General features: G+C 36.2%; 1 protein-coding gene across 3 annotated transcripts in view; it reads left to right on the plus strand.

The window, feature by feature from the left end:
* The window catches only part of Ago3 (argonaute RISC catalytic component 3), a 131,243-nt gene that overhangs the window by 12,570 nt on the left and 92,349 nt on the right, over positions 1–26,324 (plus strand). For all 3 annotated transcript variants that reach the window (XR_262685.2, XM_005395164.2, XM_013519526.1), the window contains exons 2-3: positions 12,288–12,459; positions 25,291–25,411. Coding sequence is in view for 2 of the 3 variants with exons in the window: in XM_005395164.2 (XP_005395221.1) it covers positions 12,288–12,459; positions 25,291–25,411 (293 nt within the window). In the remaining variant the exon portion in view is untranslated. The remainder of the gene's footprint in view (positions 1–12,287; positions 12,460–25,290; positions 25,412–26,324) is intronic.

Genomic DNA, 26,324 nt, shown 5'->3' on the forward strand with positions numbered 1-26,324 from the left:
ATATATATATATATATATGTATGATAGTTATACTACCAATTTCTCTTAGTTCTTTGAAAAATAAGGTTTGTGCTGTTTGGACAATTAAATGCCTATGTCTTGTACTATGAGTAACTAATTTAAAGATAACAATATGCAATGTATTGACCATTGTTACCCTCTAATTATCTTGCTTTGAATTTTTTTGTCTTTGAAAAAAATAAGAGAAACTAGAAATTCTATTTGACCCCACTATTCCCCTTCTAGGTATCTTCCTGAAGGAATTAGAGACATCCTATTACAGTGAAACATACATACTTGTGTTTATGCAGCACAACTCATAATACCTAAATCTTAGAAGTGCTCTATATATCCGTGAACAGTTGTATGAATAAAGAAAGTGATATTTATACACAGTGGAGTACTACTCTGCCACAAAGAAGGATAAACTTGAGTTACTTGTAGGAAAATGGATGTACCTTTGAGACCATAATTTTAAGTGAAGTAAATCAGACACACAAGCTTAAATATTGCATAATTTTTCTTGCTTGAGAAACCCAAAATGTAAACAGCCAAATGAAAGAGATAATAAGAAATAACAAGACAGATCTTTTGCAAAAGGAAAGGGGAGACCAAGAGATAGAGGAAAGAAATAGGGAAAGGAGATGAAGAGTTAAGATGTGTTATGTGTATGTGCTAACTCTCATGAGGAATGTAATCATGTACTGCTAGTATGTACAGCAGTAATTCCAGAAATTCCAGATATTGTTTTATATTTCTGTTTAATTATATTTTCAAATCCATTATAGTACATTTGTGTGTTGGGGGGGTATGTATGTTTTGTTTTTTTGTTTTCCTTAGTAGTAGTGATTGAAGATAGGGGGTACTGAGCTATATGTCCCAGCCTTTCTTATATTTTGTCTCATTGTGAGTTGAGTCTCACTATGTTGTCTAGGTTGGAGGCTGACTTTACAGTCCTAGTACCTCAGCCTCCTGAGTAGCTGGGAGTACATGTGTGTGCGGCCACAGCTAGCTGTTCATTAAATAACTAAAATATGCTTCTGGAATTGGAAGCATAAGGTATTGGCAAAAATGTTTCTTTCATTACATTGTTTACTCATGAAACACAGTTTTGGCTTTTGTCAGATTGTATGAACTGTACCAGACAAATAATGTCGAAAAGGTTAGATTTGGGTTTTTTTGGGGGGGGGGTTACTGGGAATTGAACTCAGGACTTTGCACCTGCCAGACGGGCACTGTGCTGCTGAGCTACATCCCCAGGCTGAAAAAGTGTTTTAAAAATGTGATATATGATAGTATAAAAAGCATAGGTTTTGGAGACATTCTGGCTTTGAAGTTGCCTGTGACTTACTAATAATGTTTCAATGTGGATTCAGTTGTAACAAATGTGAGGGATGTTGGCAATGAGTATGTGGAGGCAGGGAGCATTTGGGAAATCTCTAACCTCCTGTCAGTTTTTCTGTGAGCCTAAAACTTATAAAAATAGTTATTAAAAATTAACTCCAATTTTGGGCAATACATTTAGTCTTCCCTAACCTTAATTTATTTATCTGTTCCAGTGGAATAGTAAAAAAGAGATTCAGTATGAGAAGAAAATGATCTTTCTTCTCTTCTTATTAAGACATTATAGGGAATTTAGAATATATACAAATAGGCAGAATTGTATAATAAATTCCCATGTACCTATCACCTAAACCAAAACAATCATCAGCCCACATCTAATAATGACCCTTCCTCTTCGCCCTCCTGTGTTTCTTGTTTTGGGTTTTGGTTTGTGTGTGTGTGTGTGTGTGTGTGTGTGTGTGTGTGTGTGTGTGTTTTGTACCGGAAATCAAACACAGGACCTTGTGCTTGCCAGGGAGGCACTTATGCCACTGAGCTATATCCCCAGTCTGGTTTTGCGTTTTGTTTTTTTTCTGGTACCGGGAATCAAACTCACGACCTTGTGCTTGCCAGGCAGGTGCTGTGCTGCTGAACTAAATCCCCAGCCCTGGTTTTGGTTTCTTGAAACAGGTCTCGCTGTGTAGTTTAGGCTGTCTTTGAACTCACTATGTAGCCCAAGCTGGTCTCCAACTTGTGACAATCCTCCTGGCTCAGCCTCCTGAGTGCTGGAATTACAGGCATGTGCTACCATGTCCACCTTTTTCCTCTTAATTTTTTTGAAGCATATTCTAGACATGATATAGTTTCACTCAGAAGTACCTATTATCTGTAAGAGATATGGACTTGTTAAATATAGACAGAGTACCATTATCACAGGATGATAATAACAGCAGTAAGTGTTTATATCAAACTTCTACTTATTTCAAAGTCTACTTTAACATAACAGCATCTACCACCTACCACCCACCCCTATCACCTACCTCTGTGCTCTAAATTGAATCAAGAGGCCTTTCTTTCATTTTTTAGTCAGGATCCAAATAAACTTTATACATTATGATTGATTGATATCTTTTAATAAGATTGATATCTTTTCATCTGTAAATTTCTCTTCTCCACAATCCTTGCAATTTATGGGTAATCTCTTGAGAGTTTCTCAGTATCTGGATTTTACTGGTTTTATCTTCACTTAGAAATTTAGTGTTTGTTCTTCTAAACTTCCTATAAACCACTGTTAAACCTAAAGACAATCAAATTCTGGTTATTTTTTAAAATTCAATTTTACTTTTTAATGGATACATAGAAACATTAAAAATTGCACATATTTATGGGGACTACATGATGTTTCTGTTTATTTGTACATTGTGTAATACAAAAATCAAGTTAAATATATGTCTCCTCAAATATTTCATCATTTATATTGAAGACATTCAAAATCCTTTCTTCTAATGTTTTAAATGGCTATTCTTTTGGAATTTACTTCAGTAGGATTTTTTGTCCCCACTATTCCAATAAATTGTTTTATCAAAGTTAGCAAAGACTTTGCTAAATCAAATAGTTCCTAAATCTTCATTTTATTTAACATTTCAACTGAATCTTATTAAGTTGTTTTCTTCTTGAAGCTTTTTTCCACCTCATTTTCTGGGTACTACTTTCCAAGTCCTCTTCCAACCTTGTTGGCTGTTAACTTGTCTGGTTCCATTGCTATTTTCTCCTCTTGTCCCTGATCTCTGAACATCTTGGAAGTGCTCCAGGGTTCAGTAGTCTTCTGAGCTTGCCTCTGCCTGGGTCATCTCCCCTTATTTAGTGGTTTTAATACCACTTATTTGCTGAGAATATCCACGTTTTCATCGACAACCTAGATCTCTCTCCTGAACTCCACATTCATCTTTCTAGCAGGCACCTGTTTGTATAGACATTTCAAACTTAACATGTCCTAAAAATCCTCTTGATTGCTTCTCCGTGAGTTCATCTTTCTCTTTTTTTTTTTTTTTTTTTTTTTGTGGTACCGGGATCAAACTCAGGACCTTGCTCTTGCCAGGCAGGCACTTGTGCCACTGAGCTATCTCCCCAGTGATTTCTTCTCTGAACTGATTGCTATTCTTGAGTCCTAGCTCAGTAAATGATAACTTTCATTCTTTCAGTTGCCTAGACCAAGAAACTTATAGAGTACCTTTATCTCTTACCCAAAATTTCATACATTACCAATTCCTGTCATACCTGTCTTCTAAATATTTTCCATCACATCACTCGTAATTACTATTATCCTAGTCCTACCAAACATTTTCCTTTGCCTAGACAGCCAATAGCATGATAATTGGTTTTTCTGCCTGAACTATTACATACAATTTTTCATAGAGCAGCTAAAGAAATTAATTATAAAATTGTGGGGGGGGGGTTACAAGCTTGCTAAGTTCTAGCTGTTACATATTATCTAATCTGATTCTGACAGGATTTATTTTTGAAAAGGCAAATCTGTTGTTATTCTCATTTTACAGATCAGAAAATGAGAAAATTTCAAATTTCAATTTGGCATAATTTTCTAGTGAAGCCTTCTGGATCTTTGGAGGTTTTGTTTTGTTTTGTTATGTGTGTGGACATAATTATAATTATGGATTTAACTTTTTCAATAGTTATAAATGCAGGGACATAAGTATTTGGTGTCAGTCACATTACCACGTAGTAACAGAGCCAGACATGGCCTCAGCTAGAATTTCTATACTATTGTCTATTTGTAGAATAGGTAGAATCTTTCCTATCTGGTAATAAGAAAGATTATGTTCTTGGAGATTTTTTAGAAATATATGAAAGCATATTTTCAAACAAATGTTTCATGCAGCCTTTTAATGTTCATTCATTCACAGTGAGTTAAAGTTTGTTAACTTTTTTTATTCCCAATATATCCTTTTGATATATTGCTGGATTTAATTTGCCATTTTGTAAGGATTTTGCATGTGTGTTCATGAATGAGCGTGCCCCATGATTTTTTTTTTTCGTAATTCTTTGTCAGGTTTTAGTACCATGCCAGAGTCTTTTCTGGCATCATAAATTGAATTGGGGAATGTTTATTTTTTTTCCTATTCTCTGGAAGGTTTGTGTATGACTGGTGTTTTTTTCCTTAACTGTTTGGCATAATTTTCTAGTGAAGCCCTCTGGATCTTTGGAGGTTTTGTTTTGTTTTGTTATATGTGTGGACATAATTATAATTATGGATTTAACTTTTTCAATAGTTATAAGTTTTTCAGATTATTTATTTTGTACTAGGGATTGAACTGAGGGCCTTCACACTGAGCTACACCCTCACTACCCCCTGCCTTGTTTTTTTTTTTGAACTGAAGTTTCACTAAGTTGCCCAGGCTGGACTCAAACTTGTGAGCTTCTTGCTTCAACTACCCAGAGTGTTGTGTTGGGTTTATGGCAGCATTAGGGCTTCTCTAAATTTCTTGTAGAATTCAGCAATGAATCCATCAGAGCCTAGGCTTTTCTTTGTTGGTAGGTTTTTAATTACATCTTCAATTTCATTGATATTAGGTTCTTTAGAATTTTATATCATCTTGATTCACTTTTGGTGATCCATATATATCTAGGAATCTGTCCCTTTCTTTTGTGTTTCCCATCTCATTAGAATACAGGTTCTCAGAGTAGGTATTGATGATCTGGAGTTTTACAGGATCTGTTGTGATTTCACCCTTTTCATTCCTAATTGTGTGGATTTCAGTCTTTTCTTTCCTGTTTTTGATAAGGTTGGCTAAGGGCTTGTCAATTTTATTTAACTTTTTAAAGAACCAACTCATTGATTCATTGATTTTTTTTTTTTTGTATTGTTTTTTAGTCACCATTGCATTCATTTCTGCTCTGATCTTTATAATTTCCTCCATCATATGAGCTTTGGGCTTGATTTTCTTTCCTTTTCTTTTTTTTTTTTTTTTTCTCTGTGTGTTGCTGTTGTTGTCTTTTTGAGACAGGGTCTCACTATGCAGTTCAGGCTGGCCTTAAATTCACTTTGTAGTCCAGGCTGGCCTCAGAACTTACAGCAATTCTTGTGTGTCAGCATCTCGAGTGCTGTGATTACAAGTGTGCATCATCATGCTGGCTCTCTTGTTTTTCTAGAAGCTTGAGGGTCAACATTAGGTTGTTTATTTGAGCTTGCTCTGTTTTTCTGATATGGGCATTCACCACTATAAATTTCCCTCATAGGACTGCTTTCATTGTGTCCCATAAATTCTGGTTTGTTGTATTGGCATTATCATTTAATTGTAAAAACTGTCTAGTTTTCCTTTAATTTCTTCTGTGACCCACTGGTTGTTCAAGAGGGTGCTATTTAATTTCTGTGTGCAGCCGGGGATATAGCTCAGTGGCATAAGTGCTTGCCTAGCAAGCCTGAGGTCATGAGTTCAATTCCCGGTACCCCCCAAAAAAATTTCTATGTGCTTATGACATTCTTGTGGTTTTTTTGCCGTTGATTTCCAGTTTCACTGCACTATGGTCTGATAATACGCGTAGGATAATTTCAGTTCCTTTGCATTTTCTTAAGCTTGTTCTATGAGCTAGTATATGGTCTTTTTTTTTTTTTGGTCTTTTTGAGACAGGGTTTTACTATGCACTTCAGGCTGGCCTCAAACTCACAGCAGTTCTCCTGCCTCAGCCTCCCAGGTGCTAGGATTATAGGCATGAGCCACCATGCCCAGCTATGTGGTCTATTTTGGAGAGTGTTCTATGCACAGCTGAGAAGAAAGTGTATTCTGATGTTGTGTGGTTGGATACTGTATAGACATCTACTAAATCCATCTTTTCAAGTTTGGTGCAGTTCTAATATTTCATTGTTGACTTTTTTCTAGTTGATCTATTTGTAACAGTGGGGTATTGAGATCCCCCAATACAATTGTATTAGTGTTTATTTGATTTTTTTCATGTCCTGTAATACTTGTTTTGTATAGTTGGGTGCGCTGGTATTTGTTGCATATATATTTATGATTGTTATCTATTCCTCTTGGATTATTGCCTTTACAAGGATGTAGTGACCTCCATTGTCTCTCTCAGTTAGTCTTGGCTTGAAATCCTCTTTTTCAGCATATAGAATAGCTAAACAGGCTTTTTTCTGGGTTCTTATTGCATGGAATATTGTTTTCCATTCTTTGATTTTTTTTTTTATTTTTTATTTTATTTATTTATTTATTTATTTATTTTTGGTTTCTTTCCAGTACCGGGAATCGAACTTACAACCTTGCGCTTGCCAGGCAGGCACTGAGGTAAATCCCCAGCTCCCCCATCCTTTGATTTTTAGTCTATGAATTTCTTCTTGAATTAAATGTGTTTCTTTTATGCAGCATATTGTTGGATCTTACTTCTTCATCCATTGTGCCAGTCTGTGTCTTTTGATTGGTAAATTGAGAACATTAGCATTGATGATATAACTGGTATGTATTGACTTGACCTTGTCATGTTATTTTCCTGTTGTTGGCTCCCTTTCTCTGTGTAATTGCTTGCCTTATTTGGTGGATTCATTCTGTTGGGGATTCATGGAGGTTTGGTCCTTGTTATCTTTCTAGAATGTCCTTCAGAACATTTTGCATTGCTGGTTTGGTGGTAATGAATCACCTCAGGTCTTTGTCATGGAAGTATCTTGTTTCTGTCAGTTTCGAAAGATAGTTTTGTAGGGTACATCAGTCTTGTACCCTACAAGATTGGTTGGAGGTTCTTTTCTTTTAGTGCTTAAACTGCTTCACTCCAAGCTCTCCTTGACTTCAGGGTTTGTGTTGAGAAGTCAGCTGTGATTCTGATGGGCTTTCCTTTTGGAGGGGGGAGGTTTCTGGCACTGGGAACCAAACTTACGACCTTGTACTTGCCAGCCAGGTTCTGAGCCACTGAGGTAAATCTCCAGCCCCTGGTGGGCTTTCCTTTATAGGTGATTTGTTTCTTTTCTCTAACAACTTTTAATAGTCTGTTCTTGTGTTCAGTTTCTGGAACTTTGACTATTAATGTGTCGTGCTGTAGATTTTTTTGATCATAGCTAATTGGAGTCCTATATACCTCACTTACTGTACGTCAGATTCTTTCTACTTGCTTGGGAAGTCTTCTGCCATTACTTCTTTGAACAGGTTTTTAATATTGTGCTATCACCTGCACTTTCATTGACTCTGGTCAATTTTTTTTTGTTTGTTTGGTTTTTTGAGACAGGGTCTTGCTATGCAGTCCAGGCTGACCTGGAACTCACTATGTAGCCCAGGCTGGCCTTGAACTCACAGTGATCCTCTTACCTCAACCTCCTGAGAGTTAGGATTGCTGACGTGCACCACACTGTCCAGTGCAGATCAATTTTATGTTCTTCTTTGAATCATCTAGCAGCTTCTGGATTGATTGCTCATGTTCCCTTGCTATTTTTAAGAAATCTTTTCTTTTCATGATCACTGACCTCAATCCAGTCTTTTATACCTGGTATTCTGTCCTTACATTGGCCTTTTCTGCTGCTTATACTTTCAGTGGAATTTTTAATATTGGATATCTGTTTGAATCTCTTTCATGGATTTCATTTTTTTTCTTACTTTGGGCATTCATGGTTTCCACAGTTTTCCTAAGCTTCTCTCTCTCTCTTTCTTTCTCTCTCTCTCTCTCTCTCTCTCTCTCTTTCTGTCTGTATCTGCTCTAGAGTCACTAACCATGTCTTTCAATATGGTCACCTCTGTAGTTATCTGAGAAATCATTCGTGATATGTTTTTTTTTTTCTAGAGCTTCATTCATCTGCTTTGTTACTTCCACTATTACCACGTCACAGAGTCCAGGGATGGCTTATGGATTGTTCCACCTCCTTGCCCCTGGGTTTTCCTTTGGTGAGCTAGAAGTCTGGGGTTGTGTCTTGTTTAAGTGTCTTCTTGGTTTGTTTCTTTTTTTTTTTTTTAAGTTTAATTCCTAGGTTGTTGCTTGTAAATTTTTGGCTTATAACGAGTAGCATTATTGCTAGTATTTAGAACCCTTTGGAAATGACTGCTTCTCAGAGATGTCTTCCAAGTGTAGCTAGCTTTTGGGTTTTGAGTGTGTTGCAGGATTTTACTTCTTGAATTTATTGGGTATGAGAAGTTTCTGCCTATTTGCCTGGTTCTTTGGCACTGGCCTATAGTATTGTATATGACCCTTAGGCAATCTCAATCTTGGCGTACCAGGAAAAACATCTCATTAGAACAATTACGTCAGGTTGGCTAAAGTAGTACAATCAGCAATAGTAATGTCATCAAACACAGCCAAGAAAATTACAAACTCTGGTAACATAATTTGTCACCTTTAACTGTATCAACTAGATTTGTGTTTATGTAAGAAAATCTAATACAAACCAGAAAATTTTATAAAGTAAATAAGACTCCAAAAGGTGATTGTACCCTCAGGGGACAACATTTAAAAGGAGTTTGGGGTGAAAAATAGAAAAATAGAAGCAGAGAAAGAGATTAGAAGCAAGGCTAGAGGACAAAGAAAGATTACAAAAACTTTGGGAAACTTGTGAAGAAGACGGGAGGAAAAGAGAGAAGGAAACAAATACAAGAACAGAGCAATAAGCAAAAAAATCTAGAAATTGTGTTCCCATTTATGTAAAAATAAGAACAAACAAGAAGCAACACAACTAAAACAGGAAAATGAACAAAAACAAAAATAAGAAAAAAAGTCCACTTCAAGCCATGTCTCTGCTCTCACTGGTAGACAGTGTGGTCAGACAGAGTCCAGATCCAAGTTGATTAATCACTGCAAGCCCGCTGTACCTTTATGGTGGGGTAGTGGATAATCCTAGCAAACCTGCACCTTTAGTTCCACTAAATCTCTGGCTGTGAGGCTGGAACCTGACTTGTTCAGCCTGTAACACTATGTGCACCTGCTACTGGCTTGATTTCGCTCCCTGACCTCCTACCAACTTGAACTCAACAGCCCCACCCTCACACTACGAGCTGTCAGATGGAGCCATTCCGCAGTTCTAAGTTCAGAGCTCAGTTGACCCCTCTCCAAAATGGCTACCAAGCAGTCACCCTTTCCTAGGGTGTGTCTGAACCTGAGTAACTCACCAGTCCACACTCCACTTCGTCCACTGATCTATTCCACTGGTACATTTCTCTGTGGATCTCACTGAGCTCTCCAGCAGTAATTATGGGTCTGCAGGTTCAAGCCACTTCTCCCATGCAGTCAGTCAGGTTTCAGGGAGAAAGCACAACAGGTCACCTTCTTCTGTATTGAAGTCTCTCTCCATGTTCTCTCTGTGGGGTTCAGTTTTCACGTCAGATCCTTCCTGGATCCCAGGGACCCACTTCCCTCCTTGTCTTCCTCATGTTGCTGTATTCCAGGGTCTGGATACCAAATCTCGGCAAGGCTCTTTCTCTGTTGCTCATCACTATGCTATCTTCTGTGTTGTGTTTATAGGCGTGTGACACAGTACTGGCTTTTTTTTTTTTTTTTCAGAAGTTTTAAAATGTAATTGGGGGGGTGGTTTCCAGTGCCGTGAATTGAACTCACGACCTTGTGCTTACTAGGAGGGCGCTGTGCTGCTGAGCTAAATCCCCAGACCCTAAACTGTAATTTTTAATTTATTCAAATAAGTAACTTATTAACTGCATGTATTATTTGAATTTTGAGTAATAAAGCTGTGATATACTCAGCTTTAAAAATTTAATGTGAACTGGGCATAGTGGTGCATGCCTGTAATCCCAGCACTCAAGAGGAGACTGAGGTAGGAGGATTGCTGTCAGTTTCAGGCCAGCCTGGACTACAAAGTGAGTTTAAGGCCAGTCTGAACTACGTAGCCAGACCCTGTCTCAAAAAATAAACAAAAAATTTAATGGTACCACAGTGTAAAATGCATTCAATCAAAAATTTTAAAAATCTGGACATGGTGGTACACATTTACAATCCCAGCCCTCCAGGGGACTAAGGCAGGAGGATCATAAATTTGAGCCCAGCTGAGCAGTTGAGCAACGTAGCAAAACACTCTCAAAATAAAAATAAAGGCCCTTTAGGGTCTCCAATACCTCCAAAAAGTTTTTCTTTAAAAGCAAAACAAGGGGCTGGGGATTTAGCTCAGCGGCAAAGCGCCTGCCTGGCAAGCGCAAGGTCATGAGTTTGGTTCCCGGTACCGGAGAAAAACCAAAAAAAAAAAAAAAAAAAAAAAAAAAAAACAAATAAAAGCAAAACAATACTACATATCACTTAAGCTTTTTAAAAAATTGTGGTAGGATACATATATCATTAAATTTACCATCTTAATGCCTTTTTTTTTTTTCTTTTGGTACCGGGAATTGAACTCAGGACCTTGCGCTTGCCAGGCAGGTGCTTGTGCCATTGAGCTGTATCTCCAGCCCCATCCTAATGCTTTTAAGTATGTAGTGCCCTAGTGTAAGTACTTTTACATGATTTTGCAGCCAGTCTTCACAACTTGCAAAACTGAAACTACACCATGAAACAACTCCCCTTCAATTCCTAACAGCCAAGATTCTACACTGTCTTATGCAGTTGTCTCCTCTAGGCATTTCACATAAGGGGAGTAACATAGGGACTGTCTTTGTGACTGGCTATTCCACTTAGCATTATGTGCTCAAGGTTTATCTGTATTACAATGTAATATATTATTATGTTTATCAGAATTTCTTGTTTTTGAAGGTTGAGCGTTTTTCCATTGTGTGTATATACCACATTTTGTTTATTCATTCATCCATTGCTAGACACTTGAGTTACTTCTACCCTCTGGTGTTGTAAATAATGCTCCAGTGAACATGAGTGTACCAATATCCCTTCATTCAATTCTTTCTACTTTCAGTTCTTTGAGGAAAAATATATATGTGTATTTCCAGGAAAAATATATATGTGTATATATGAGGAAAAATATATATGTGGCACTGGGTCATTTGTTAATTCTAGTTTTTGTTTTTTGAGGAACCACCATACTGTTTTCTGAAGTGACTGTATTATTTTACATTCTTAGTAATAGAGTACTTTTTCAGGTTTTATGTCCTTTTGTTTGTCCATAAGTTGTATTTCTTTAAGAATTTCTCTGTTTCACCAGACTGTCAAATTTATTGGCGCCAATGTTGTCATGTCTTCAGAATCTGGAGCGTGATACCACTTTATTTTTTCACTTTCGTTGTTGCTTAAGTACTTTTACTTGTGTTTTTAAAAAATCAGTGTTACCTGTCTGGACCTGGTGGCACCTACCTGCATTCCCTGGTTCTAGGGCAGCTGAGGGAGGAGAATCACAAATTTGAGGCCATCTTGGGCCATTTACTGAGATTCTATCTAAAAATTCAAAAATAAAAAGGGCTAAGGATGTGGGCTTCCATGGTAGAATGTTTGCTTAGCCTGTAAGGAAGTTCTGGGGAAGAAAAAAAAAATCAGTGTTACCTGGGACTTACCAATTTTATATATCTTTTCAAATAATCAATTTTGTGCTATTAATCCTTTTTATTATATATTGCTTTTGTTTTGTCAAGTTTTGTTCTTTTTTTTTTTCATTTACTTTGCACTACTTTATACAGTTTAGTTCTTATGCTCATCAGGATTTGTATGGTTGCCCCCTCTTCTCTATACCCCTTCCAGAACAAAGGTGCTTGTTACTGTTTTGTTGTTTGCTTCGTTTTGTTTTTCTTTTTTGAGACAGGGTCTCAGTTTGTAGTGTAGGCTGGCCTCAAACTTGCAGCAGTCTTACTGCCTCAGCCTCCTGAGTGCTGGGATTACAAACTTGTGCCACCATGCCCAGCACTTGTTTGTTTTTAACGAAGAGAAGAAATTGGGGTGAAGGAAGTTGAATTAATAGGAATGATGTCACATTCATCACTAAGCTTTAACCATTGTAAGCGATACTTACAATTCTACTGTATTCTGGTTGACAAGATTATCAGATGCAGCTTATAACAAACTCTTTTTTTTTTTTTTTCCCCTGGCAGGACCTGTTGGGGCCCAGCCCCTACTCATGGTGCCCAGAAGACCTGGCTATGGCACCATGGGCAAACCCATTAAACTGCTGGCTAACTGTTTTCAAGTTGAAATCCCAAAGATTGATGTCTACCTCTATGAGGTAGACATTAAACCAGACAAGTGTCCTAGGAGAGTGAACAGGTAAGAATCAGGAAGCTATGAAGATCTTTTGCTGTTTGTATCTGCCCTAGTAATTATATATCTGAATAACAGTGACAATATACAGCACTTTGAACAAAAACACCAGGTAATTTGCTTTGAAATTGATTGCATTTCAGAGGTGTGATTGTGAGAAAAATTTGCAAACAGCCTTCATGTTATTCTATTATAAATGAGCTCTTACGTTTTCTTTGTGATGATAGAAAATATCTAGTTCATTTTTATATGCTTTTGGAACCAGGCTGAAGCATATCTTTTTTTTTTTTTGGTACCTGAGCATATCTTTTTTTTTTTTGTTACCGGGAATCAAACTCTGGACCTTGTGCTTGAGAGGCAGGCACTTATGCCACTGAGCTATATCACCAACCCCCAAGCATATCTTTTTATAATTGCTATTAGGTGATGTATGTGTGCTTCCTTTTTCCTCCCTGCCTCACCTCATCAGTTTCATAGTGTTCCCTTTCAGATGATGGTGATGATGGTAGTAGTGGTAGGTTGAAATGGTGCTTGCAGCCAGGCGTGATGGCACCCGCCTGTAATCCCAGCGCTCAGGAGGCTGAGGCAGGAGGGTCGAGATGTGAGTTCGAGGTTAGCCTGGCTACAAAGTGAGCTCAAGGCCAGCCTGAACTGCATAGCGAGACCCTGTCCCAAAAAGACCAAAAAAAAAGGCGCTTGTCCTGCTTTCATGCTTTCTGTTCTATTCTTTGCTTTTCTATAGCAATAAGTATAGATGACATATAAAGGTTTATCATTCTGCTTCCTTTGCCCTCCTCCAAATGCCGCATGTATTCCTCATTGCGGTTTAGCTAGTGCAGAAATAATGAAAGGAATTGATGCTGTAGTGTGTGCTGATTATATTCTGATTTAAAAAGAAACACATTTAGAAAACAGTGATATTTAATTTAGCCTTTTGGTTTATACTACCTGTCTTTTCTTATTAGCATTATTAAGAATTTTTTGTTTGTTTGTTATTGTCTTTTTGAGACAGAGTCTCGCTATGCAATTCAGGCTGGCCTTGAACTCACTTTGTAGCCCAGGCTAACCTCGATCTCAAAACGATCCTCCTGCCTTGACCTCCTGAGTGCAGGGATTACAAGTGTGCACCACCACACCCTGGCTTTAAGAGTTTTAATTTAAGACATAGGTAGTTCTGTTTGTCAAAATTTGTAATTAAGTAGAGGTGGTAAGACACAGAAGAAATATAAAAATCTGATTTTATTTGGATTTGCCATCCTTAATATTAGTATTACAGTTATACATAAAAGTGAATGAGCACTAAGAGATTTTTTTGGTCTACATTTATTGTTTTCATTTGAAATTTTCTTTTTTCATTTAATATTTATTTTTACAGGTATATGTTTGCAGTACATAATGATTACATTTCTCATGGGGAGTTGATACATATACATAAATTCTGTTTCATCCTCTTCCCCACTCCTTCCGCTTCCCTCCATCTCACACCAAGAGATTTTGTGATAACATGGTAAAACAGCTTTTATTTATTTATTTATTTATTGGTACCGGGAATCAAACTCAGGACGTTGTGCTTGCCAGGCAGGCACTTGTGCCACTGAACTATGTCCCCGACCCAAAACAGCTTTTTAAATGTTAGATTTAACCTATAATGAACAAGTTGTAGAATATAACAGTTGGAAGGAACTTTGTAAAAAGTCATTAATCTAGTCATCTTTTAGAGTTGAAATCCAGAAAGTTGAACAGACTATTTAAGAACACACATATTTAGTAGCAAAGGTGAAACCAAAACCCTAGAATCCAGATATAGTAGTCATTAGGAAATCTTTTGTAAGAGGAGAAGAGAAGGAACTCAGTTGATAAAGCAGTTAGTAGAAATGTAGATAGGGGTAGTGAGTTGTGTTTGTGTGTGTACAATAAAAAGTGCACTGATTGGGAAAAACCAGAGGTATAAAGCTGTCAGTAAGAATAGATGACTGCTAACCATACTGTACCTCCACCCCTACCCTAAACTTGAGACAGCTACCTAACTGTGCCTCTCTCAAGTATTGCAACAAAATGAAAGCAACTCTTTTTCTTTAGCCCTGATCCCTGTAGTTTGTTCATTCTGCTGTATTCTTTTTTCTTACCTAAACTCCCAAACTAAGCTTTTCATTTCCTTGTACCTCTTCTTGGTTTTGAAGTCTTACTGCTTTTATTTCAGAAATTGTTCTTTAATCTTCTCCCTGCTTTTTCCCCCGAGGCCTTAGGGTTGAGCCCAGGGCCTTCACACTGAGCTACATCTACAGCCCTTTTTTTTAAAAAAAAAAAATTTAAAATTAGCAGTCTGATTATGTTACTCTCTATTCTCCTACTTTAAAGATTTAATCAGCTTCCCATTGCCTACAGAATAACATCCAACAGGCCAGTCTACCTAATGAACATAGATGGAAAAATCTTCAATAAGATACTGGCAGAGAGAATGCAGCAAATCATCAGGAAGATTATACCCCATGATGAAGTGAGATTTATCCCAGGGATGCAGGGATGGTTCAACATACAAAAATCAATAAGTGTAATACACTATATTAACAGAGCCAAGGAAAAAAAATCATATGATCATCTCACTAGATGCAGACAAAGATTTTGACAAAGTCCAGCACCCATTCATGGAAAGAAAAAAAAAAAAAAACCGTACAGAAAATTGGAATAGATGATCTTTATCTCAATCTGATAAAAGCTATCTATGACAAACCAACAGTCGGCATCGTACCAAATGGACAAAAACTGAAAGCTTTCCCTCTAAAATCAGGAACAGGACAAGGATGTCCACTATCTCCACTCTTACTCAGCATAGTCCTAGAAAGTTCAGCCAGAGCAGTTAGACAAGAGAAAGAAATAAAAGGAATAACAATAGGAATGCAAAAGTTAAATTATCATTATTTGCAGATGACATGATACTCTACAGAGAAGACCCCAAAAACTCCACTAAAAAGTGCTAGACTAATGAGCAAATTCAGTTGTGTAGCTGAATACAAAGTTAACACTAAAAAATCAGTAGCCTTCTGGTACACAAATAAAAAATTCACTGAGAGAGAAATTAGGGAAACACCTTTCACAATAGCATCCAAAAAATTAAAAAGTACCTAGGAATCAATCTAACAAAGGATGGAAAAGACCTCTACGTTGAAAACTACGGTACTCTGAAAAAGGAGACTAAAGAGGACATCAGAAAATGGAAAGATATTCCTTGCTCTTGAGTAAGAAGAACCAATATAGTGAAAATGGTCATACTTCCAAAACTGTTACACAGATTTAATGCAGTTCTGATCAAAATTCCAACAGCATATCTCACAGAATTGGAGAAAACAATCCTAAAATTCATTTGGAACCAGAAGAGACCTACAATAGCAAAGGCAATTGTGGACAACAAAGGCAAGGCAGGGGCATCACAGCCCCTAATTTGAAATTATACTACAAAGCTCAGACTTACTGTATTCCTGTCTCAGCCTCCCAGAGTACTAGTTTTACAGGTATTCACCAATGCCTGGCTTTTATTTTTAGTTTCTCTGTTTCCTTAGTTTTAGTGCCGGGGAGTGAATCCAGGGCCTTGTCCTTGCTAATTGCTTGAGTTTTGATACAAACAACAGAATTTCCATAGGACTCTAAAAATGCATGTCATTGAAAAACATATCTAATAAAGGTTCTAGTTATACCCAGCTAAAAGAGGGGGGCATGTCAGTTTTATATATTCATCTCTTGCTTGATATGTTGGGGGATTGGTTTTAGGACCCCCACCCATCCCTAAATCTCCAGATGTTCAAATCCCTTATGTACAATGGTTTTATGTTTGTAGACAGCCTTCACACATTCCTCTATATACTTTAAATCATCTTTAGTTTACTTACAATGCCTAATGTCATGGGTGTATTACATAGATAGTTGTTATATTATCTTGCTTAAGGGAATGATGACAAGGGAAAAAAGTCTGTACATGTTCAGTATAGATGAAGTTTTTTTCAGGTATAGTCACTCAGACTTTTGTTGAATTTGTGGAAGTAGAACCCATGGACATGGCAGGGGCAGTTGTACTTGTTAATAATGTCTTGATTTAAAGTGAACATCTCCATGTATTTTCTTCAACAGACTTACTTTTGTCTTCAGTTTTCCAATCCTGCCACATGATTAGTCAGTTAAAGCTATTAGTGGCCTTGCTGAAATAGGTGGTTCAGTTCCTATGTGTCAGCAACTGAAATTCTAAAAGTAGAATTAGATAAAACTGTGCAATTTCTGAATACTATCCAAACAGGGAGGGATCAAAATCCAGCAGTTTAGTTATGTCTAATTTAACATTTCCAAAATGGTTAAAACTAACAGATCATTTTCTTGTTAGTGCAAAGGTTTTTGTGGTCACTTTCTGTGATGTCATAGTGGTTATCTTCTAAGTTACCTAAATTTTTCAATACTTAAATCAATGTATATGAGGTTATCCTTGTTCATATGCCACATGAGCAAATACTTGGCACTAAGACATTAATCATAATAGTGGATTGAGGTATTTTAACCAAACAAATTTCTGCTTTAGTCCGAGGAGGTTTTTTGGACAAAATATCAAAGAAATGTTTGTGAATCATTTTGTGAGTCAACTTCTCTACAGAGTTAGATTTCAGATTTTCTGTCTGTTGTCATATTCCCACTTTCCTTGCCCCCTCTTTTATGGGGAAGGGTGTTCTCTCCTTTTCTCTTTTCCCTACTAGGTGATTTTTATTGAAAATGATCATTTGGTAAAAGTGCAGATTTCAAATGTTACTCGTTTTTCGGCTTTTTTTTTTTTAAATAAGTGATTGTGATAACAAAATCAAATATTTTTAGAAATATGACCTGGGATATAACTGCTGTAATTCAGATTATATGCTAGTTTGTCCATCTACTAAATATGCAGAGAGATAAACCTTGAATAGACATGTATTTTTAAAAAATCATTAAATGGTAGAATTATAAACATGGGCAAAAACGGTAGATACATGACTATAACTGCAAGACCTATTTTAAACATGAATAAAAATTTGAAGGAATTTCAAAATGGAAGTAGCTTATTATTAAGCTCTGGTTCAGTTGTCTTTTACAGATTATTATATGATCATTGTACTATTATTGCTATCACTATGCTATTATGATTAATAATGCCTAATATTTGTGCCTGTTACATATGGATGTAATGTAATACTGATTGAATTTTAAAAGGCAAAAAATTTATATGATCTGAAGAGAAACCAGAGTATACTGATTGAATTTTAGAAGCTAAACTATATCTAAATTGATATCATTTTGGCCTTTAAGTGCAAATCTCTGATTAGCAAGTGTTTAAAGGAACTCTTTGCTGTTATTAAGAATATTGTTGGCATAGTGTTAGAGTTGGATAGTGTGCCAAAAGGCCATACTTATTTTTAGTAATGTTCTTAATATATAATTCACCTATTTAAAACTAAATGATTTTTAGTACATTTACAGAGATGATCCCTTACCACAATCTAATTTTAGAATATATAACCTCCAAAAGAAGCCCATATTTACTATCAGTCAATCACGTTTCCCTCCACCCCTATACACCCTTCCCACCCCTAATCTATTTTGTCTCAGTTGATTTTTTCTTCTGGACCTTTAATATAAATGAAATCATACAATATGTGTCCTTTTGTGACTGGCTTCTTTTTCTTTACATAATGTTTTCAAGGTTCATTTATGTTGTAGCATGTATCAGTATTGACCTTCATTTCTTTTTATTGAGTAGTAGTCCATTAAATGGATATAATACATATTTTATCCATTCATTGATCAGTTAATGTTTTCAGTTGTTTCCATTTTCAAGCTACTTTGAATAAACCTTCTGTACAGGATTTTGTGTAGACATATATTTTCATTTCTTGTGGGTATATACATAAGAGTGAAATCATACAGTCACTCTGTATTTAACCTTTTAAGAAACTTTGGTATTCTTCTGAAATGGTTATACTATTTTACATTCCCACTAGCTGACTGTGAGGGTACCACTTTCTTCATATCCTCATCACTATTTTTTATTATGTCTTTTTTTTATTATTGCCATCCTGATATGAAGCAGTATAGTATCTTATTGTCATTTTGATTTGCAGTTTTCTTAGTAGCTGATGATCTGTGCCTCTTTTCATATACTTAATAACCATTTATATATCTTCTTTGGAGAAATGTCTTTCTAAGCCTCTTGCCCATTTCTAATTGGATCATTTGTCTTGTCAGTATTGAGTTGTAGGAGTTCATTATACATTCTACATAAATGTCTTATATCAGATATATTATTCACAAACTTGTTCTTCCTTTCTACATGTTGTCCTTTCACTTTCTCGATGGTCTTCTTTGAAGCACAAACATTTTAAATCTTGATGTTATCCAGTTTATGCTTTTATGCTTATGCCTGTGTTGGCAGATCTTTAGATGGTATACTTCTGATTAAAATGATCCAGAAGGCATACCTCAGAAAATGCTGCCAGTGAAAATCAAATGATACAGTTTGGAATATTTAGACATCTTGGGGAAAATATACTGGTACCAAATATGTCAGCTAATAAACAAGTTTTATTTCCCTAGTAAATCAGTTGGAAGACAGGAAGGCTATCAGATGGCAGTTATTTCACATCTCAAAATTTTTTTAAAGTAACAACTAAACTGCATACTCAGTAGAAATTAGTCTTTGGGTTAGTATCCATGTAACACATTTGAAATTTGTAAATATTTTTTATGAATAAATATGTCTAATGCCAGACACTAGTTGATATGTATTACTAGTTATCTGTCCATTTGTGTAGATATGAATTATAATAACTTGTACAGTATTTCATTGTATAAATATATGTTGATCTATTTACTTTTATTCTCTTTTAGTTTTTTCCTTAGGTTAAATTAATTGATACAACTCAATTATCTTAATTTACCAAGTAGTTGTACAAAAGATAAAATGCTACTGATGCTAAATTTAAAGGATGCATAAACCTGATTGGAATTTATTTTGTGTGTGTGTGTGTGTGTGTGTGTGTGTGTGTGTGTGTGTGTTTGCCTTTTTGAGACAGAGTCTCGCTATGCAGTTCAGGCTGGCCTTGAGCTCCCTTTGTAGCCCAGGCTGGGCTCAAACTTGCATGATCCTCCTGCCTCAGCCTCTCAAATGCTGGGATTACAGACATGCATCACCACGCCCAGCTGCCATTTAATTCTGAATTGTGCAGTAACTTTTTAAAACTTAAAGATTATTATTGGGTCTTCTCTGTGTTTCTATTAACTATTTACCACAGCCCTCTTTTGTGACAAGTACCACGCTAGGCTCTGGAGCTAACAATCTAAATAAAATATAACCCCTTCTAAAGATATTATAATCTGTATGGGGTGATCAGTTCTACGAGAGGTGTATTATGCACTGTGATGAAAGGATAATAATTTCTACCTTTGGGTAAGGAGAAGGGTAGGGTACATGACATAATTTCTGAGCAGAATTGTTATCCTGTAGACAGGGAGAAGGAATACCTATTGAGAGAGCATGAACAGGGGCCGGGGATTTAACTGAGCAGCACAGCGCCTGCCTGGCAAGTGCAAGGTCATGAGTTGGATTCCCAGTACTGGAAAAAATAAACAAACAAACAAACAAAGAGCATGAACAAAGGCATAACATGTCTATGTAACAGAAATTGCCCTGTGTTAACAGAATACCTGTAGGTGAGTCTGAAAAATTAACTAGGGACTAGGTTATGAGGAATCTTAAATCCCTGCTGAAGCTTATCATATATCCAGAAATTGTGGATAACTATTGGAAGTTTTGAAGCAAAGAGGGAGCATCTGTATTTAAAACACTAAGTGATGGCAATGTGGAGAATGAAGTATAGAAAAAACAACTGGAGTTGATGATCATTTGGAAAGTTGTTACAATAGTCTAGATTAGTGGTCTTCAAAGCAGTGTTCATATAGCCTCATTAACTAAAATTCTGTTTAATCTTATACTCAACAATAAATACATAAACATGTATACACACATTTTAAGTTCTAATTTAGAGACATTACTACTATTCTATTAATTAACTGTAGAAAAATTAAAGATAAAATTTTTTAACTAAAATATTTTTAAATAAGTTATTTAAAAATTTCTGATTAATGGTAGCAAAAAGTTGATTGAATATGTGATATGCCCTTGAACTGTAATAAGTTACAACATACTGAAAAATGAATGAAAAAATGAGTGGTAGTGCTACTGTTAGTTTTTTGGGGTTTATTGGTTTTTTTTCTGGTGCTGGGGATCAAACCTGGGGCCCTGTACATGGCATGGTTGCTAAGTGCTCTACAACTAAGCTACACCCTGAGCCCCACTGTTGTTGACTTTCGTTTTGTTTTGTTTTGTCTTTTTGAGACAGGGTCTCAATATACAGTTCATACTGGCCTTGAGCTCACTTTGTTGCCCAGGCTGGTCTCAAATTTGCAACGATCTTCCTGCCTCAGCCTCCCAAGTGCTGGGATTACAGGCTTGCGCCACCACACCTGGTGTTGACTCTTGGACATTGCAGAAGTCCTGTTAATCTCTTAGGATTTCTGGTGTGCCATGTGTTATACCCGACTGGCTGATAAGGATTAAATGAGGGCATAATGTAATACTAATGAGCATTTGCAGATCTTAATTTCTCATTGTTAGATGAAAAGTAAATATAAATATTCCTTGGCACTTCCTGTGCATATTTTTCTGTATTAAAAATAACGAGTTCAAAAGCAGCAACAGTGGTGGTCGAAGACGTAAATACAGTTTTCATTTTTTTCTTGGCATAGCTGAGAATAGATCTCAGAACCTTGTTCCTGTTTGGCAAATACCCTACTACTGAGCCACATTCCCAATGATGGAATATTTAGAGAAAGAATAAACAACTTAGGTATGTGGGGAAAGGGAAGAAACATAAATATTTTCATAATCCATAGTTTATGCATTATTGATAGTTTTAATACAAATACAGATTGTGAAAGGACCAGGTTTTTTGTTTGTTTGTTTGTTTTCCCGGTACCAGGAATCAAACTCATGACCTTGCGCTTGCCAGGCAGGCACTGTGCTGCTGAGCTAAATCCCCAGCCCCAGGACCAGGTTTTTTAAAATATTATTTTTGATGTTTGGAGATTGAATTGCAAAAGAAAAATGAAAATGGAACAGCAGTATATATTATTGGATGCCAGGCATGATGGTACACACCTGTAATCATAGCACTTGAGAGGCTGAGGCAGGAGGATCACCACAGGTTTTGAGGCCACCCTTAAAATAGGAAGACCCTGTCTCAAAAAGCAAAATAAATAAATAAGATGCTATTGAAAACAAGTGCCAAGAACTCAAGAGTTAAGTCAAAATGGAGATTGAGATTTGAGGCTTATCAGTATGGAAGTGATAGTTGAAAACTAGGGAAATATGTAAAGTCAAGATAAGAGGATTGATAATAGATCTCTGGGGATACTATGATTTCTGGTTTGGAAGACAAAGAAATTAGAAAGATAAGAAAACCAGGACAAAGTAGTAGCGACTTCAGAAAGGCAAGGTAAGGATGGTAATTTTCAAGGAGCAAGGTTTGATCACAGTAGCAGATGCTAAAAAGAAGCCAGGAGTATAAATGCTAAAAAGAGGCTACTACACCTGGCTGTTAAGATGTCACTGGCTCTGGGCATCGTGGCGCACGCCTGTAATCCCAGCATTCGGGAGGCTGAGGCAGGGGGATTGTTGTGAGTTTGAGACCAGCCTGGGCTACAAAGGGAGCTTAAGGCCGGCCTGAACTGCATAGCAAGATCCTGTCTCAAAAAGACAAAAATAAATGAATTTAAAAAAAAAAAAAAATGGCACTGGCCTGAAGTGTGTTCTACAGAAGGTTTGTTAGCATAATGAGTTTTTTTCTCAAAAACTTCAGAGTCATCTGTCGGTTATTTGTGAACACCGCACCAGAAATGTTTGTTACAGTGGTGTGGTTATATAGGATTATAAGAATTAACACAAAGTGAAATTTACAGTCTAGTTGGAAAAAAAAATTCACATGTGAAATGACTACAATGATAGCTTGTATTAAAATACTCTCATGTACTGTAGATTGTATTGTTAACTATTAAAAATTAGATCTAGGGGCCAGGGATAGTGAAACATGCCTGTATTCCCAGCACTCTAGGAGACTGAGGCAGGAGGATCACAAGTTTGAACCCAGCCTGAGCAACTTCGTGACGTAGCAAGACTCTGTCTCAGAATTTAAAACGAAAAAAAAAAATTTTTAAAGGGCTTGTGTATAGCTCATTACTTACATCCTGGGTTCAACTCTCAATACTACAAGGAAGGAAGGAAGAAAGGTAAAAGTAGGAATACATACAAACAGGAAGATGTTCATCAAGAAGTGGGAAATACATACAAACAGGAATACATACAAACAGGAAGATGTTCATTTGAAGTGGGAAATAGGAAATGGAAATAGTTGTAAAAAGGGTCTTAAAGAGTTGATAATATGCCACAAACTGAGAAGTATGATAAACTCAGCATTTTTTACCTAAGCAATAAAAGTCATGATGAGGAACTTAGTTGGCAGTGGTCTTATAAATTAGGATGAGAAGGAAAAACTAGGGACATAAAAACCCAGAAATTTATAAGAAATAATCCAAGTTCTAGGATTTGAAGTATTTATTTAAGATGATGTTAATTAGGAATGGAAAGTAAAGGACTGCTGTAAGAAATATTGCAGAGAGGTGAAGTCAACAACTAATGAGGTAAAAAATTATTAAAAAACAAAAAAACAACTAATGAGGTAAGGAAATGAGACAGATTTTGAATCCGGGTAAGCAGATGGATGGAAGCACCATTAATTAAACAGGAGCAACAATCAGAAGAAAACTAGATTCAGTTTAGGGAAAATATATTGAATTCAACTTTAGATACATTCCTTTAGAGGTTCTGGCAGCTCATCAAAGTAAATTATCCTCTCTAGAATTTTTTTTTTTTTTTTTTCTTTGAGATAGGGTCTCACTATGCAGTTCAGATTGGCCTTGAGCTCACTTTGTAGCCCAGTCTGGTCTCGAACTCACAACGATCCTCCTACCTCAGCCTCCCAAGTGCAGTGATTACAGATGTGCACCACCACAACTGGCTCTAGAATATTTATTGAGGACATATTGTATACTAAGTTATCAAAACAAAGCTTTTTTTTTTAATCACTAAAATGTTTTTTGCCTACCAGTTCAGTCTCCTCCAACATTTAAACAGCATTTCAAAAGTATAAAACCATAAGATTAAAAGAAGATTAATTTGATACCAAATTACTGGTTTCAGTTCAACAAATACATGGACATTGTTAATAGCTAACATTGGTTTGATTGGGCTGCCAGGAATTAGTAAGTTTAAGTTTAGTGTTAACTTTAAAAATGACAAAATAGTCATAACATTCTAGACAAATTAGATCTCAGTAATTACACCTGAGAAACTGGCCTTGGTTATAATGGTCACAAAAAAAAGAAAGAAAAAATGGCAGAAAATCATTGAACTTTATTTTGAATCCAAGAACTGACAGGTAAAGCAAACCTTTGTTGTCAAAATTACTCCAGAAAGATCTACTAAACATAGGTTTAGTAAGACAAAGAAAAAGGAGGGAGAAATTTGTGTCATCTAGAAAGTTGCTCTGTGTATCAAGTCAGCTTGATTTTTTTTGTTCTAGAAAATTTTTTTTTTTCTCTCCTCCTTCCCTGCTTGCCTGGGTTGTATTTGATTCATTTAATCTCACCTTAAATCATATCGATACTATGTGACACTATTCTCAGGCTAATATATTTAGGTTGTATAAACAAAAGTTACCCTGTAACCCTCTCATGTTCTTTTCGAGAGAGTCTGCTTGCATCTCATCTGGTCTGGTCTGGTCTTGTTTTGTTTTGAGACAGGTCTTATTATGTAGTGCAGCTGATCTCTAACTCACTGTGTTGCCCCTGCTGGCCTCGAACTCATGGTGATCCTTCTGTCTTAGCCTCCTCAGTGCTGGGATTACAAGTGTGCACCACCATGCCTGGCAGCACTATTATCTTTTTTAGCACTTAGCTTTCCAGATATCTTTTCACTGCTTATGTGAATATGTGTGTATAGATATAAATGTTCATTTGTAGATGTTTGGTATCATTCTCTATGGTCAATTTTTTTAAAAATGTATGAGTCTTGATATCTTTCCCCGAGTATATTGGATCAAACAGTTTGCTGGTTAAAAATGGAAGTTTCATAGTATCTTTACAGACTAGATACAGTTTTGGGTTTTTGTTTTTTGTTTTGTTGTTGTTGTTAGATACAGTTTTAAGGATAGGGAAGTACAAGGAATGCAGGTGTTTGTTGCTCCCAAGAAACTCATAGTAGTAATGAAGTAAATAATAATTATAATGCAACAGACTGAGTTCTAGTAAAGAACACTATTCTCTATTAGTACTAAGAACTATTTTAGCAAAATAGAAAGAGCATTCATCTTTTTCTTCAAGAAAGAGAGGTGAACATGTAAGGGAATGCTTTGAGCTGATGAAAGAGATTTTGGAGTCAGTTTCTAAAGAGAATATTTTGCAGTTCAGTTGTGTCCCAGAACGATTAATATACTGGATTCATTATTCTCTGTCTTTGGGAAATACATGTCATCCTTTGCCAGCAGCAGTCAGCCTTTTTTGCTATCCTAAGCCGTGGTTCTGAAAGCAAAACCTTTATCATGTATGAATGAATATTTTTAAAAATTTGATGGCTGTATACTGTACCAGAAATTACTTCAGTTAATCTTTTTTGTATTTCATCTTGAGAAGATCACTTGAATTTTTTTCCTTCTTTAGGGAGGTAGTTGACTCAATGGTTCAGCATTTTAAAGTAACTATATTTGGAGACCGTAGACCAGTATATGATGGAAAAAGAAGCCTGTACACAGCCAATCCACTTCCTGTGGCAACTACTGGGGTAAGACATACGTTCCTTTTTTGTGAAGGTACACTTTTCCATGTCTCTTTTTAAATGAATTTATTACTATTTAAGTTTTAATCTACATAAAAGTACACATCTACTCTATCTAGATTTTTAAACTTTCTATATGGAAATAATTTCAGATTTGTGGAATGCAGAGAACACTCATGTGTCCTTTACCCGAATTCGTCAATATCCTCAATATTTATCACATTAGTTTTATCATTTTTTTCTTACTATTTTCCTCTGTTTTTAGCTATATATGTATTTTTCCTGAATCATTAACCATTAGTTTGTATATATCATACTAGTTTAATGTTTTAATACTTTAATGTGTATTTCCTAAAAGTAAAGACAAAAACCATGGTATATTTGTCAGTTTCATTAAATTTAACATTGATATAATACTTTATTTATTTTGGGGGATAACCAGCAATTGAAACTCAGGACCTTGTGCTTGCCAGGCCGCACTTATGCCACTGAGCTATATCCCCGGCCCTGATATGATACTTTAATCAGTGATCCGTATTCCAATTTCGTGAGGTGTTTCAATTATATTGTTTAATGTTTAGCTCCTCCCTCAGATACAAAATCTAGTCTGCTGGACCAGAGTAATCATATATATAGCATGTCTCTTTAGTCTTCATTATATAACAATTTCCTTGCCTTTTTTTTTTTTCCTTTTCTGATGTTAACAAGATTCAACATTACAGGCAAGGGTGGGTATGGTGGCATATGCCTGAGATCCCAGCACTCAGGAGGCTGAGGCAGGAGGATCACTCCAAATTTGAGGCCAGCCTGGGCTAACTACATAGGGAGACACTTTCTCAAGGAAAATAAAAAAAGGTCACAGGCAAGTTGTTTTGTAAAATATTTCTGTCTGGGCTTGTCTCATGCTCCTCCTTGAATA

This window comes from Chinchilla lanigera, unplaced genomic scaffold, assembly GCF_000276665.1.
Source record: "Chinchilla lanigera isolate Chin_1 unplaced genomic scaffold, ChiLan1.0 scaffold00051, whole genome shotgun sequence".
In the NCBI taxonomy this organism is placed as follows: Eukaryota; Metazoa; Chordata; class Mammalia; order Rodentia; family Chinchillidae; genus Chinchilla; species Chinchilla lanigera.